Source organism: Diospyros lotus, chromosome 8 (genome assembly GCF_014633365.1).
Source record: "Diospyros lotus cultivar Yz01 chromosome 8, ASM1463336v1, whole genome shotgun sequence".
Lineage (NCBI taxonomy): Eukaryota > Viridiplantae > Streptophyta > Magnoliopsida > Ericales > Ebenaceae > Diospyros > Diospyros lotus.
Genome location: NC_068345.1, coordinates 29,412,529 through 29,430,113, shown reverse-complemented (window position 1 = coordinate 29,430,113; position 17,585 = coordinate 29,412,529). Strand labels below are relative to the sequence as shown.

The following is a 17,585-nucleotide window of genomic DNA, read 5'->3' as shown; positions in this document are numbered from 1 at the left end:
GTTTCTGGTGGCTGTGTGGTTATGGTTTACAGTCTCATTCAATGTTCTACTTTTGAGGTTTATGGTGCTTTTTTGGTGACACGTTGGGGCATGTATGGGAGTAGCTGTTGTTGGGTTTTACGGTTTTTTTGGTGTCATGTTGGAGCATCTATTGGTGCCATAGTGAGGTGTGTTTTGTAGTCTGTAATTGTGTTGTCTTTCTAAGCATAATATAATGTCACCTTCTTTCAGAAAAAACAAGAAGAAAGCCACATGTCAAACTGGAGATAGTTATAATGCAGATGTGAAACTGAAGGCAAGATGAGAACAAAAAATAGAAAGAAGAAAGCCACGTGACTGAAGAAAGTCATAACACAGATATATAGTCTGATGCTTGCTTACATAGAGCAGGGTCACAATTTCTTTCCCAGAGAGTTTGTGTGTGTGTGTGTGTGTGCGCACGCGTGCGTGCACGCATGTGGGTGGGTGTGGGGTGGGGTGGGAAGTTAATCAATACAACAACAATCACAAGCCTTAATCGCACTAGGTAGCAGCTACATGAATTTTAGACCTCTAGCCATTTCTATCCATAGCCATAACCACTTCTATTCACTTGAGTTTATCTCCGTTGCTCACAATAGGAAGGGAGCAAGCTTCATTCCTAACTTGAAAGATGTTTTTATTTTCATGCTCAAGAAGTAATATTAATCCCGCATGTCAAGCTACTCTACTCCTCCTTTCTTGCTTTTTTAACAGTTAATCCTAGCCCATTATTGAGTAGACATTGATTTCTAGTAATGTTTCAAAACCTCTATTAATCTCACTCTAAATTAATGTCTTGATAACTACTCTAAACCCAAGATACACAATTCAGTCCTGGAAAATGGTCAACACTTAGCTTGACAGAGAAGCAATGTGGCATTGCCATAATAAATTAACAGAGGCCAATAAAAAAGGGTATAAATCTTGTTCTGCTCAGCTCATGCCAGGTATGATGGAGCCAACAAGCAAAAGGTGGAACTTACAAATTCACGGCTCTCCAAGAAGATTTTCAAAACATCATCTTCTCCCGTATTCTTTATAAGTCAACCTCAACTATTTCAAGTTTTCCATCAGTTTCTGAATTAGGTATTCAGCAACTAAAACTAGTCATCCAAATACACTAAATCCCATTATGCAATCTAGACCCTACCAATTCCTTTCCAGGAACCACAATATTCTCCAGATGAGCAGAGTACATAATGAGTGGATTAAATTATAAAAAGAAATTGTGTGTGTATGCCATTCCTTGTCACATATAAGACATTGGTCCAAGCATGTCCTATTAGTTGAGTAAGCTCCCGAGCCTACCGCGGTGTTCTATCCACCATAATCTGTAAAGTTAGCAATATTTTGTGGCATAGTCAAGAAAGCATAGAGCCTTGTAAATTGACTTCATCATCAACCAAAAAAAAAAATATTCCCCTTCACTGTTACCAATTACATGTTGCTTTTGGTTTCCTGCTCACATAACTTTCACCATTTACATGAAACATACAGGAAATGGGGAGAAAATAAACTGAGCGCAATCAGAAAAGGCACAATCATGCTTTAAACCTATACATTCTTCTTTGGCTTTCCAATCTTAACAATTTCTAAAGCCTAAAATACTCCAATTTAATTATCAAATGGCTCGTTTTAACACAAATTCATGACCTTTTTCATAAGCCTCATTCAGTGTATACTGTATATACTTATCAACAAGATAGCACGTTCACTATGGAAAATGAAAAGAAGACAGAAAACCTCTGGTTCAATTAATAGGATGTGTAAGAAAATTTCTTACTATCATGATATAGTGAAATGTAGACGTGTACATTAACATTCAAGTACAAATGTAAAGAATATGTGTTGACTGTTACTGCACTCCTGACACAACATTTCTCTACAATTTGTCAATTTACTCATCAATTTATTTATGGAAATGGTTTATCCTTGTCCTGGAAGATTATTGAGAAGTTCTATATCCAAGATTACAAGGAGTCAAACAATGAATCAATAGGTTGAAGAAGCAAATATATGCTTTTGTTTTTGCTCTATAAGCTAATAATGTAATCGAGCAACTACCAAACTGAATAGACAAACCACCTTAACATAAAAGTAAATAAAGACTGTAACTGTGAAAATTTCACATTATCTGACAAACGTGGTCAAAATATTGTAGCAACCTCAACAACACAATCAGTTTCTCGTACCATATACTGGATCTTGAGTCAAAGAAAGGAAAGGAGACTACTGAAAAATGCCCAGAAAGTTGACTCTTCAAATTTTCCAGAATTTTTTAAATGTCTCCAAATAGTTCTTTGCTGCCCTAAACAAAGGTCAGCCTTTGTATAAACTAATTCCAGCAAAGATATTTGGGAAGATTGTCATATGAACTCAGCTAGGAAAGTCTGTTTCAAAAGAAGTTGATAAAGCTTCCCATGTGATCTCAAACAGTGTCAAAAATTGAAAAACATGAGTATCGGACTATGAGAAAAGATAACAAAACTTCAAGTAAAATACCTTTCTTTTCCAGAAAAAGAGGAAACCTTTGATCTTAAAGCAGTATTTGATGGAAATCCCAGTCCATCCAATAGAACCTCAAGTCCCCCAATACTTCTAAAATGATTTTGACCTCGCGGATTATCTGACAAAGCTGATTGAAGGGCACTCAAAGTCAAATACTGAAGTGATGTATCTGTCCATAGTTCTTTCATACTTAATCTTCTCATCACTCGCAACAGCTCTGAAAAATAATCAACTTCTGTGACCATTTGAATTAATGGAAATAGGATACAAGGCACATGTGAAACAATAATGCAGTCTGAATATACTTAACATCTTCTACGCTAACAAAAAATTCAAATCCCCATTTCAGAGGGCCTACTTCCATGTTAAACTTTCAGTTCTTAGCAACGTAGTTCCATGAAACAAATATGCCGAGTTTCATCAGTTTATGTAGTCTTTCAATACATGTAAAATCAGGCCAAGTCTAAGCACTGTTTTTCACTTTCATCAAAGAATCTTTTACTGCAGCATAAATGGCATAACAAATTTCACCAAGAGAAAAAGCTTGGAAGGCATAGAAAGAATAAAAAAAGCTCAGGAACTTATCAAGTGTAGTTAATAAAAACAACCTTTATACACTTAAGCAAAAACAAAGACATTTATACAACAGCCCCAGCATTTATAAATGAACAACATACAGAAGAATCCTAGCAACTCTTAGAGTCAAATTCAACAAGTCCCTCTTCTCCAAAAGCCCCAGCATTTACAAATGAACAACATACTGAAGAATCCTAGCAGCTCTTAAGAGTCAAATTCAACAAGTCCCATTTTTCCAAACATTAGATCAGTCATGATAGAAATTCATTACTCAACCTGTGACTCAACCATTGTCTTAATGCCTTGACCTTCCCCCCACAAGCAAAACATTTTACTTTCTCATCTTTCTTCAACTATCAGAAAACATCATTGCTATAACTATAGATCATGTCAAATTTTTCAAAGCAGCAGCTTGCAAAAGAGAAAAAAGGCATCAAGAATGAACAAGGCCCAAAAAACTTCTAATACAGCATTGGAAAATGTTGAACATGAAGCCCAATGAGTGTAAGTACAACAAAAATGATGCATGACGGTATTCTTTGATTTTGTTAGTGTTATTTATTTTCTTGTTTGTTTAGCTTATGATCAGTGCTTATATTCTGCACATTATTAAGTAGCTTTGTGACTAGCATGTGAATTTTTAGTATAAAAGGATGGCTGAGATTAGAAGCCTTCCATTGTGACCAACAACTGGGATTTATGACTTGCAGTAACCCTACTATAATAGTCGTTTAAGACACTCAGTAGGCAACCTTATTACCCTAATTCAATGTTTGAGGCCCTCTTAAATCCTAAATTATCTTCACATTCCAACTTTTATCATGCACTGCTTTTAGCAGTAATTCTGCACTTGTTTTGCTCTCTTTGTCTCCACTACATTAAAAACTTAAATACACGAGAAAAAGGGCATTGGTAATGATTTATAGAATGGGAATATTGAAGAGATTGAAGTTTTTCTTCCATTACTTTATAGCATGATCAATGTGGTGAGAAGCAAAAACAGATTTAGGTGGAATATATGGAAAATTCAAAGTCAGGCCTTTTTGTCATACTTTATGCAGTAATCAGAAGCAAGCTTGGAAACAGATCAAAACATCATTTATTCATCACTATTGACATTTGATTCAGGTTACAACATATGATTCAAGTCCTGCTACTGATGTTTCTCCTCCTATTGACATTTCTCCAGGTATTTCCCTTACTAAACCTTATACATCATCTATAATACCTGATGCTAACCCTGATTTCAGTGAGCCTGACCTACCTCCTAATTGTGATCTTGACCTTCCCATTGCCCTTGGAAATGGAACCAGGACCTGTACCAAACATCCCTTAAATTTATTCATGAGTTATTCAAAACTGTCTCCTAGACAAAGCCTTTCTCACTAGCCTGAACACAATTCCTATACCAAAAACCTTTTCTGAAGCAATAGGTAATAAGAATTGGAAGAATGTCATGGAGGTAAAGATGGCAGCCCTGGAGAAGAACCAAACCTAGGACTTTGTCAGTTTGCCTAGAAGGAAACATCTGGTGGGACGTAAGTGGGTATGCACTGTAAAGTACAAGTCAGATGGATCCTTAGATAGGTACAAAGCACGGTTGGTGGCTAAAGGATATACATAGATTTATGGGGTAAACTATCTGGATACTTTTGTTCTGGTTGCAAAACTAAATACAATAAAGATGTTATTGTCCTTAGTTGCTAATTTAGGCTGGCCATTGAACAGTTTGATGTCAAAAATGCTTTCTTGCATGCTGACCTCGAGGAGGAGATTTACATGGAGTTGCCACCAAGTTTTGGGCCAAAGATAGGAAAAAGTGGTGCCCAGATTAAAGAAGGCAATGTATGGACTGAAACAGTCACCACGAACCTGGTTTAGCTGCTTTACAAAGGTTATGCTTGGTATGGGATACAAACAAAGTCAAGGAGATCATACTTTATTTGTACATCACTCAGCTCCAGGGGGAGTAGTGACAGCATTATTGGTATATGTGGATGACATATATAACAAGAGCAGGTCCCCATAAATCTAAATAGACCAATTCCAAAGGCTTAGTAGCAGTAAATTCACAGCGAGTAAAAGGGAGTTGGCTCAACTTGCCAATCTTACAAGAATCGCAAAAGGATAAATCGAAAAGAGAACAAGAGATACCCATTTTATTCAACACAGATTTCAGTACATTCAACGATGGATGTCCCAATCTATCATGCCACGGCTGGCAAACATTAGTGTTTTGAGCAACATTTACAACCCTTGACAGCTCATGACAAAATGAGTTTTGTCTATTACATAATTTTTTTCTATTACATGTATTCAAAGAAGGAAAAGCAGAGTTGAAGGATGAAGTCTCTAGGGATTGGGAAGGGGTGTGGTTAACAAATGAACAAGATGTTGGAACCAGTCAATAAAGCCCATCCTTAAGGTGTCCCCGAAGTAACAACAGCCCGAAAGCCTTGTCCTTAATCAAACAAATATCTGAATGAAATTCAGCCACAATATTGTGATCATGAGTAAGTTGTGAAACACTAAGTAAATTTTTCTTCATACTTGGAACATGAAGAACATTAGGTAATGAATGAATCAAATTAGGTTTAAGCAATGCTTGTAAATAACCCGTACCTATATGAGTAATAGGCAGTTTCTTACCATTGCCTATGGCCACTTTATCCCCACCATTATAAGAAGTATGCAAGGACAGGTTGTTTAGATTTGAAGTAATGTGGTTGGTTGCCCAGAATCGACAACCCAAGATGGATTTGAAAGAGAAGATCAAGTAGCAAAATTATCAAAAGTTAAGGGTTTGGGAAAATTGCCATAGTGAGAACCTTGTATAGAACATGTCTCACTCATGTAGACTCCATTAGAATCACTAAATGAGGCCATATAAGCTCTGGAATCTAACTAATTTGGTTTGTCAAGCCCTTGGCTAGACACTCGCTGAAAATTTCTATCAAACCGGTGATAGCACCTGTCTACAAAATGCCCTGGCTTCCCACACAATTGACAATAAATCCTTCTATTTGATGCTCTACCTTGGCCTCTCCCTCCTCCTCTATTCATATAACACCCCCTTTCTGAGAATAGCTGCCTCTATTTTTATCAAAACCATTATTCTGTGTAGGAACAGACGCTACATTCACATGCATAGAATCAAAACTTATTGAAGACTGGTGAAATCTTAACTAACAGCCTTTGCTCATGCATCAACAGTAAGTATTGAACCTTTTCCAAATCAATTTCATCCATCTGATACGTTATTAGGCTCACAACTATTTCATAGTCCTAATCTAGACCATTTAATATAGCAAGCAACAGATTTTTATCATTTAATGGCTCTCCTATGGCTGCAAGAGCATGGCCTATTGTCTTAATCTTGAGGATGTAGTTATTTACAGAAAGTGCATCCTTCTTAGTTGTTGCTTCAATTGAAAGGATTTAGCTATAGTTTGACGTGAATACAGATTTTCCAAAGAGAGCCATATATCAACAGATGATTCACAGTGAATCACCTGCGCTAACACCTCTTTGTCAATGATGGAGAAGAGCCATCCTAACAAGAGTTGATCAAATCAGATCCAACTCAGATATTTAGGATTGTAGCAAGGATTTGAGCTTTCTAGAAGATGTAATTGCTAGAATCGAGTTTTATGGGAGCGAAGTTGAAAGCCTTTGCCACCGCTGAGAAATCAAATTGAGAAGCGATTGACAAGGATGAGGTGGATCGAGGAGAAGGAGAGAAGGAGGAGCTTAGAGCATGATTGGGGGCCATTAGGACAAAATTGGCTCTGATACCATGTAATGGAAGCCCAAGGGCACAAGAAGACGAAGAACAAAAGGGAGAGAGAGAGAGAGAGAGAAAGAACCACTTGTAAACAGATTTTACTGAAATGAAACTGAACATAACTTACAAGAGAGGATGCGAGCTTCTTATATATGCAGCTCACCACACAACAAAGAGGCACTGCCTCACACCAACTTATCTAATACAAAGAGTAATACAACTTACAATTAATCAACAAATTAGTACACAAACAAAACAATAGTAGCAGCAACAATTCAATTATTGTAAAACATTAGATGCTTGCACAATTGTCACCGATGATGATATAGAGGGCATGGAAACATTGAGCGAGTGTTTGGTCAAAGAGTTTGAAATCAAAGAGCTAAGCAGATTAAAGTATTTCTTTGTAATAGAAGTGGTTCATTCTAAGAAGGGATTTTTATTTCACAACAGAAATACGTACTTGATCTACTAACAGATTTATGTTAGGGAGCAAGGTTGTTGACACCCCAATTGAGCCCAATCACTAGTTGGGAGAGGTCCCAGAAGATGGTGTGGTAGACAAAGGATCCTAAAAAAGACTAGTGGGGAGGCTTATTTACCTAGCACACACATGGTCAGACATAGCTTATGCAGTGAGTATGATCAGTTAATTCATGCACAATCCATAAGAGACTCAACTAAAAGCAGTATAAGATCTTACACTAGTTAAAGGGGACCTCCGGAAAAGGTATCCTATTCAAAAAAGGAGAAACCATGTCTCTTCAAGCATATACAGATGCTGATTATGCAGGGTCCATGGTGGATAGAAGATCTACATCCGGATATTGCACATTCCTAGGGGGAAATCTTGTGATTTGGAGAAGTAAGAAACAAAATGTTGTGGCTCGATTAAATGTTGAAGCAGAGTTCAAGTCAATGGCCCTAGGGATCTGTGAATTACTGTGGCTTAAGATACTATTGGATGACCTCAAGATCAATTGGACAACCCCTATGAGACTCTACTATAACAATAAATCAACTATAAGCATTGCACACAATCCAATTCAACATGACCGAACAAAACATGTTGAAGTGGATATGCATTTTATTGAAGAAAAATTGGACAATGGACTGATTCGCACCCCATTTGTACCTTCAAGTGATCAATTAGCAAATATTTTGACAAAAGGTCTACCAGAAACTGTGTGTCAAAGACTACTAAGCAAGATTGGAATACATGACATTCACTCACAATCTTGAGGGAGAGTGTTGAAAACTACACGACATATGCTTGATTTATATTGCTTTCTATAGTTGTGAGAAACATCTTCTAGAAGATTATGTATGTTTTTGGTTATATTCAAAATTGTATATATTTCCAAATCTAGATTAGAAAACTGCCTAATCTAGATTTGGAAGCTGCCTATTGTGATAGACTATCTTGTATATATATTCATTGGAACCCTTAAAGGGGAATAAGATTGAATATCTTTTTAAGCCATTTTTTACCGTATATTGCAAATGCATTCATATAGTATTAAAAAAGAATACAACAATTCTTCATGCTTTGTAATACTAGAATATAAATATAAACAAACGAAGCATAATATCTATTTGGAAGAGAATTATTCATAAACAAATTGCAAATTTAGTTTCAGAAATATTATGATTAAAGAGTCAAAAAAAAAAAAAATTGAATTAGTAGCTACCACGCCTTATTTTCTATTGCAATAGATTCTATATAGTCAACCAACAATGTGTTTCGTGAGTTATTGAGTCATGAGAATCTACATTGTGGCAAACAACACTTGTATCCTCTAAGTGTACAAAGAGAACTAGATCTAAAGATTTTCCATTTGCCTGTAGGCATCCAACAAGCATTCTGGGGCATCACAACAAGTGTTTTTGTTTGGCATTGAAATTAAACACAGCAAATCCTGGAAATATAGGTGCATCTTATGTTATGACACACAAAGACAAAAGATCAACTCCTTGAAGTTGAACGTGTAATAAGGACTTGAAACTCCAAGAAGGAACCCCAAGACCAAATATCAAATAACATATCAGATTTTAGTTATGCAGCCCAATATGAGACATCTCACCCAAGGCTCAATAAACCAACCAAGAATGCACATTGATAAAGATATTCATCACTTTGAGCCATCATTTATTATAATAAGTCCAAAGATGACTAGTATGTACAAAAACGTAAATCCGACACCGGTAATATCTAAGATTGCCTACCTTACCTACTAACCAATTAAGGCCACCAGCTTCCATTACTGACACAACTGCCTTCTGATGCCAACAAAGCTTTTCTTCAAAAGGCAGATTCTTCACACTAGCAGAAGGATCCATGGAAGTTGCACCACCCCTTGGAACAGGAAACTCCATGTTACTGTTAGACAACTGAACCTTTTCATATACATCTGAATGTAGGATAATGAAGCCACATATTATTGACACCACAAGTACAAGTAATTGTTGCAGCATTCTGATCTTCTCTATTACAGGACTCGGTAAACTTTCTTCAGCAGAAAGCCCACCAGTAATTGTCTTAAGTTGTACAACAGCAGCTGATCAAAAAACAAAACCAACAAAAATCACAATATTACTATTCAAAGCATTTATATGTCATAAAGAGTCCAACAAACAATAATAATAATAAGAGATAACTACCAAAAAATACCAACCTTCTTCATCATGCTTTCAATATAGAATCACTCTTTAATTTTTTCAACGGCCACCATCAACTTTATTACTTGTTTCAATTTTATAACACGGAGAGCTTCCATCAATTCTCCCCATTAAGCAAAATGATGTAAGCTACATAGGTGGATTCTCTTGGCTTGAGCACATCATTCATTTCCTCTACCTCAGCCAACGAACAACAATGTCCCCTCTCGCACCCCCCCCCCCCTTTTTTCTCTCTCTCTCTCTCTTTTATGGTGAGGTGTGGCGGCAACCATATAGTCGTCTTCTTCAATAGAGGAAGGTGACAATAAAGAGTGGAGCCACTGAAAAGAGATCCTCATAGTGGTGACCAAAACCCCTGTTGCGGTTGTCAATGGTGTGTATGAAGGGAGGAGAACCAATCTGGTTCAACTCAGTACAGTGTTAGTCATCCTAGCTGCCATCGTTGCCATTAACGGATAAGAGGACTATGTCAACTCTGCCACCGTGTTGCAGAGCCAATTGCTCGAGAAGGGACCTGTGAATTCCTACTGTTCGTGGTTGAAAAGCAGATCACAGAAAGATGCTGTTCATGTTTGAAGAGCAAGTCATGGGAAGAGAGAGAGAGAGAGAGAGAGATCCCTCTGTTTTGGTTTGCCAAGGAGATCCATCCGCTGCTGTTAGGAGAAGAATCTCTGCTATCAGATAAGCCTGCACTGCCGAACAGAGAGAATGGAGAAAGACTCTTTTGCTTGAAGGTTGGCTTGAAGGTTGAAGAAGGCCACACAGTGAATATCCAAAGATATTGAAGACACATTTGGGGTGTAGTTTTCAAAGTTAAGTTGGTGAGATGAAGACCATGAATGGCACAGCAAGGAATTACAGTGTTGGCATCGGAAGGATTTGGAGATTTGGATTGGGAGATTTGACAAAGACAGGGCTTGTGAATTTGAGGAAGATGGTATGGAGGTAGCCATTGTTAATGCTTTAAATTCAAGAAGCAGAAGCTAAGCGGGTAGGAGCATAGTTACGTAGTTCGTGGAACGCTCGATACGTGGAACCCGGTACGAGGATGTGGTACGCCACTTTTCCCGGGACGCAGTACGTGAGGAGTAGGTTTCATCGGTTCGCCACTTGGGGTCATGGTACGCTTTGGTGCACCAAAGTGGAAAGTCGATGAATATATAATTTTTTTAAAAAATAATTTAGATTTTTTGACCATATAAATTAGGAAATAGGAACTAATACAAATGATTAAAATTCTTAAGAAAGAGAAATGATGAAACTTACATGGGAATTGGGATTAGAAGTTAGGACTTTTGGAGTTTAGGATTGAAAACAATGAAGACATCAAACAAGATCAATAAGATTCATGAAAAGTCTTAAAGGGCTATCTGGTACACGTACTTCCTTCTAGAACCCACAAACAGGATTTGCCCATCGAATTTTATATTTGACGTTATTTTAATGTGCAAAGAGATGTTTCCCATGTGTATTTCTAGAAAGTACAATGGGAATTATGGGATGTGAAGTCCCAATAAAAACTTCAGCCAAAAAGTGAAGCACAACTCACGAGAGGTGGTTGTGCCTCTCTGCAGAGCAGACCCACCAGTTGTTGTCCACCAGCTACTACAACTTGAAGCCTCACAGTGGAAGAAGGAAACCTCATCTTCATCTTCTGCAACCTCTCTTCAGAACTTATACAGATTTGATCCTCATCACTGCTTCCCTTCTTGACAAAAACCATGAGCTTTTGTAGAGAGAAAGGAAGAGTTGTTGCAGAGAGAAAGGAAGAAGACAATATCGGTGCAGAGAGAGAGGAAGAAGATGGCAGCAAGGACCCGGGTCTTCATTACCGAAGAACTGGGACGCGTCCCCAAGCATTCCAAGATGCAAACGCACCGCGTTCCAGTGCGCGCGTACTGGAACGCGGTGCCCGGGGGGGGGGGGCCATATTAGGTAACTATGGGTAGGAGGAACATTGGAGGTTTGATTGACCACGCAATTCTCTTCTACACTGAAGCTCATTGTCAGACTCCAAGTCTGGCAATGAATTCTCACTGTTTTAGTGAGAATTTGGATAAGAAATTAAGAAGGAAATTGAGAAGAAGTATAGGGAGAATAAGAAGAACAGAAAGAGTGAGAAGGAGAAAGATCTAGAGAGAGAGAGTGTGTAGAAAGATCTGGGAGAAATTCTGGAAAGTTTTCTATTGATATTTTCCTTGATTTGGATAATGCTGAATCAGGCCTTGTATCTTGATTACAGCAGCAACTAAATGATTCCCTCCGTAAAATGACCTGGCCATATCTACTTTCTACAACAATTTTGTTATAACTGCCAAGGTACACCCCCCCTTAGCCTAACAGCCATGGCACAACTCTTCTTAGCCCCAGGTACATGACACTCATGTGAGTCCAATTTTCTGCCACCTAATTGTAATATTTTTATTTTTTTGGAAGCCAACCCATCATTTAACTCTGAGAACAAATGGAAGGTCATGGTGGTATACAATTGAAATAAATTGAAAGGTGATGATGGTTATTGAAAAAATTAAAAGGTGGTTCTAAAATTGAAAATATGGTTAAAAGCTCATTTTTTTAGTAATTAAGCCTAATAATAACAATAAAAAGACAGATAAAGAAAGACAACAAGACTATTTAGACACGGAGGAGACTATACTCAAGACCATGAAAGGAGTTAAGGAAAGGAAGGATAGGCGAGACTTGTGTCGTAACTTCATCTGAAAACAAGCAATTAAAGTCATCTTGTCTTCGGTCTAGCTTACAACCAATTATTCATGATCACTTCTAATTTTTTCCTTGCTATCTGCTAATAAGGAACCCGTAGCCTCTAACAGAATCCCACTTGCCTCCAAGCATGTGTAATACACAAACCCATTAAACACACACAAAACAAATAAACAAATAAAAATACTGCTATAAATCCCTCAGATTGACCAGAGAAGATGCCTTAGGGGACCTCCAACTCATGATGCCTATGCATCTGGACAGCTGGTTGTTTGTTGCAACAGCCGGGCTGGGAACTGCCCTTGGGCAGCCTATATATAGTCAGTTATATGGCTATGGATAGCATGAAATCAGAAATCACTGAATTCTACTTCTCTCTCTCTCTCTCTCTCTCTCTCTCTCTCTCCTTCCTCTCAAAATCGCTTTTGCGCCTGCTCTGCACTGAGCAGTGCCTATTTCGATCCTAACCGGACTGGAAATCAAGCCATTGCCACGCTTGGGTCGTGACAACTTGGTATCAGAGCTCCGGTTCTCGGCCGAAAACACTAAACCAATGGCGGACGGAACTAGGATGAAGGGATTCGAGACGCAGCTGCAGCAAGTTAGCTCATCTCTAGTCGATTTTCACAATCGGGTCGATCAATTGGAGTTGGGAGCTACAAGGGAGCATGAAGCAATCGTAGCATTGGACCGCAAGGTCGGGAGTTCTATGGAAGGATTGGAACGCAAGCTGGATAGCTCCATTACGAGGGTGTGAGAGGAGTTAGGAGCTCAGACGTACCAATTTATGCTGATGTTCACCTGGCACCAAGCGGTAAGGCTCTCACCTGACTTTCCTCCCCGGGGAAGAAATGATCCCATTCTAGGAGAGAACATAATGAACCAAGGAAATGACCACTGGGAAAATGAGATTGAACCAGAAGAGGAAATAGAAGGATTCGTGAGAAGAAGAGGAGACAACCAAGTTAATCACCAACCCCCTGGATTTCCTATGCCCCGAATGAAGATACCAACCTTCGAAGGAGTCAATCCCAAATGGTGAATCAGGAGATGCGAGAGAGTGTTTGAATGGTATAATATACCCGAAAGACAGAGGATAACTTTGGGTTCGGCCTACTTTAACGAGGTGGTGGACGCTTGGTACCAAGGATGTGTGGGAGTGGGAAGGATTCACACTTGGGAAGACTTTGCAGGAAAATTGAATGAACGCTTCGGGGAAAGGAGCATGGTGGACGTTGTCGAGGAGTTTAATAAACTGAAGCAGGTCAAAAGTGTGGAATGCTATCAGAAACGGTTTGAGGAGCTTAAGTCACTTATGATCCACCATAATCCTCACTTGTCTGAAGCTTATTTTGTGTCTAGTTATTTAAGCGGGTTGAATGATGAATTGAGACCAATGGTAAAAGTGTTGAAGCCCAGAACGGTCAAGCAAGCTTCAAAAAGCGCACGACTATAGGAGATGGTGGTTGAAGCTCTAGTGAAGAAACAGAAGTAGCAAGAGAAGAGCATGGGATTGGGGTCGTTTCCTCTAAGGGGTAGAAACCCCAATAGGGAGGCGGCCAGGGAGAGTGTTGGGAAAAAAAATGTGGCTAGAGGAGGTTTCCCATCCTATGGTGGTCGATTGGGAGATCAAAGGAGACTTTATGGGTTGTGCTATAGGTGTGGGGACAAGTATTTCCCTGGACACCAATGTAAGAGACAAATTTTGCTGTTAGAAGGCGATGAGGAAGGGGTGCACGAAATTGAAGAAGGAACTAAAGAAGAAGAGTGTGAAGGGGAACATGAATCTCATACATGCACTCAAGGGAGTCCCTAACAACAAAATAATTAAGATTGAAGGGAAGATAAAGGACTGCAGCCTAATGATCTTGATTGATAGTGGAAGTACTCACAGCTTCCTTGATGAAGGAATGGCAAGAAAACTTAAGTGCGAGTTGGCCAGTACACTACCACTGAGTGTAACCATTGCCAACGGAAGCAGAGTAATAAGCAAGTCAACATGCCAAGGATTCTGTTGGGACATGCAGGGAGAACCATTCGAGGCAGACTTGAGACTGTTGGGCTTAGGGGGTTGTGATGTCGTTTTGGGCGTGGATTGGATGAAAGAAGTTAGTCCTATTAGTTTTGATTTTAATAGGATGGAAGTTTCCTTTGAGAAGGGAGGAAGAAGATTGACTCTGTCTAGAGGAAGGGAAGCAGGAGTATGCAAGATGATAACTGGAAAAAGGCTCCAAAAGGTGTTGAAGAACAAATGGGGACAGCTAACACAATTGTTTTCAATTGTGTTGGTAGAGGAGGCGTCAAGCAGTGCTAGGCCAAGAGAGGCCTATTTCAACATCAAGACACCGAACTCCACTGATGGGCAAGTACAAAACTCTGCTCTACTTGATAAATTGCTTATTGAATTTAATGATCTCTTCCAAGAACCAAAAGGCCTACCCCCCGACTGAGAGTTTGACCCTACCATTCATCATAAGCCCAACTCAGAGCCTGTTAATGTGAGATCCTACAGATACCCACCAATTTAGAAATCTGTTATAGAAACCATGGTCAGGGAAATGTTGCAACAATCCATCATTAAACCCAGCCATAGCCCTCTTGCTTCCCCAGTTTTATTGGTAAGAAAAAGGATGGTTCATGGCGCTTTTGTGTGGATTATCGCCAACTTAACACCATAATTATCAAAGACAAGTTCCCTATACCTTTGGTGGAAGATCTCTTGGATGAACTAAGTCAAGCCAAAGTCTTTTCCAAACTTGACCTTCGTTAGGGTTATCATCAAATTAGGATGAAACCCGAAGACACTCCTAAAACAGCCTTTAGAACCCATCATGGGCATTTTGAGTTTCTAGTGATGCCATTTGGGCTCACCAATGCCCCTGCAACTTTTCAATCACTAATGAACCGAATCTTTGAGCCTTATCTAAGAAAGTTTATATTAGTTTTCTTCGATGACATACTTATCTATAGCCCATCCTTTGAAACTCACCTAAAACACCTTAAAACCACTTTTGAGATCCTTAAATCCAATCAGCTCTATATCAAGAGGTTGTGCTTTTAATCAAAGCCAAGTGGAGTACCTAGGGCACGTAATCTCGGAAAATGGGGTTAGCACCGACCAAGGCAAGATAGAGGCAATGTTGAATTGGCCAAAACCCAAATCAGTCTGAGCTTTAAGAGGATTCTTGGGCCTCACAAGTTACTACCGCAAATTTGTCAAGGGATATGGGGTTATTAATAAGCCCTTAACTGGACTCTTGAAGAAGGAAGGGTTTAAGTGGGGTGAGGAAGCTGACATAGCCTTTGAAAGGGTAAAGGAGGCAGTGAGTAGAGTACCCATTTTGGGGCTACCTGATTTTGGCAAACCTTTTGTATTAGAGACCGATGCTTGTGCAATCGGTATTGGGGCAGTGTTGATGCAAGAAGGGAGACCCCTAACTTTCTTAGCCGTGCACTAGGACCAAAACATGTGGGGTTAAGCATATACAAGAAGGAATTCCTGGTTGTGTTAATGGTTGTTGATAAATGGCGGCATTATTTTGAAGGAGGGAGGTTTATAATTAAAACCGACCATGAAAGCTTGAAGTTTTTGTTACAACAAAAATTGCACACCCAACTGCAAAAGAAGGAGATGTCCAAGCTTATGGGGTTGGACTATGTGATCCAGTACAGAAAAGGGAAAGAAAATGTGGCTGCCGATGCTTTGTCCAGGTGTCATGAGGTTGGGGAAGTGGCCCTTATAACTACGGTAGTTCCTGATTGGTGTAAGGAAATTATTGACAGCTATGAAGGGAATGCAAAGATCAAGCAAATACTGGAAAGAGTTGCTACAGGCAGCAAAGGGGATGATGGATACAACTTAGGTGGAGGAGTGCTGAGATACCATGGAAGGATAGTGGTGGGAGATGATGATGGTCTCAAGAAGAGGATACTGCGATCCCTTCATGAGTCAGCCTTAGGAGGGCATTCAAGAGTGCAGAACACCTACCTAAGGGTAAAACAATTATTTTATTGGCAAGGTCTTAAAGCAGAGGTGAAGAAATTTGTCATGGCCCATGAGATGTGCAAACAGTGCAAGAGTGAGACGGTAGCCTATCCTGGGCATCTACAGCCCTTACCGATTCCAAGACCAAGCTTGGGAAAGCATCTCTATGGACTTCATTGAAGGGCTGCCGAAATTTGAGGGAAAGGATAGCATCTTGGTAGTTGTTGACAGGCTCACGAAGTTCACATACTTCATAGGTTTGACACATCCTTTTACAGCCCAAGATGTGGCTCAGGTGTTCTTGGATCAGGTGGTTAGGGTGCACGGGGTCCCAAAGACTATTATTTCAGACTGGGACAAAGTCTTTACCAATCTACTATGGCAAGAGCTCATGAAGGCCTTGGGAACGAGGTTGAACATGTCCACGGCCTATCACCCTCAAACGGATGGCCAAATCGAGAGGGTGAATCAAAGCTTAGAATCTTATCTGAGATGCATGAGTTTTCTACACCCTAAAGAGTGGCATAAGTGGCTGCCAATGGCACAATGGTGGTACAATTCTAACCACCATTCATCACTTAAAATGTCACCATTTGAGGCTCTTTTTGGTTACCTACCTCCCTTAATACCGACTATAGGGAATTACTCAACAATGGCTAAAGTGGAAGACTATTTGCAACAAAGAAAAGGGTGTTGCAACAGTTAAAAAGAGAGTTGGCATCGGCTCAAAACAAGATGAAACAAATCTTTCACCGCAAAAGAAGTGATCGAGAGTTCAATGTGGGTGAGGAAGTTTACCTAAGACTGCGATATCCCCATCTTAAGTCCATTTCGTCGGGGCCTGTATCCAAGCTTAGCCCAAAGTACTTCGAGCCATTCCCTATAATTGCCAAGGTTGGCCAAGTGGCTTATCGACTGAAACTCCCTGAGGAGTCTCACATCCACCCTATATTCCATGTCTCGCTATTGAAGAAGTCAGCCGGAGCACAGTTGGTGAGTCCTATGCTGCCACAATTGCCTAAAGAAGTCAAAAGAATAGTGGAGCCAAAGGTGATATTGGATCGCAAAGTCATCTACAAGCAAGGGGCACCTATCATACAAGTGTTGGTTAAATGACAGGGAGCAGGAGAGGAAAAGAGCACATGGCAGTACCTACCATAGTTGCTGCAGTAGTTTCCCAGATCAACCAGCCTCCTCAGCCTTTCTTGAGGACAAGAGAGAGCTAACGAGAGGAGAATTGTCATGTGTCACCAACTCTTAAGACTATATTTTACTGCCAATTTAATTTCCTTTGTATTATTTCTACTG

General features: G+C 39.6%; 1 protein-coding gene across 6 annotated transcripts in view; it reads right to left on the bottom strand.

Moving 5' to 3' along the window:
* Positions 1–17,585, bottom strand: part of LOC127807331 (BEACH domain-containing protein B) — a 146,506-nt gene that overhangs the window by 91,587 nt on the left and 37,334 nt on the right. For all 6 annotated transcript variants that reach the window (XM_052345072.1, XM_052345071.1, XM_052345067.1 and 3 more), the window contains 2 exons: positions 9,121–9,447; positions 2,524–2,746 (listed from right to left, as the gene is read on the bottom strand). In XM_052345072.1, the coding sequence (XP_052201032.1) occupies positions 2,524–2,746; positions 9,121–9,447 (550 nt within the window). The remainder of the gene's footprint in view (positions 1–2,523; positions 2,747–9,120; positions 9,448–17,585) is intronic.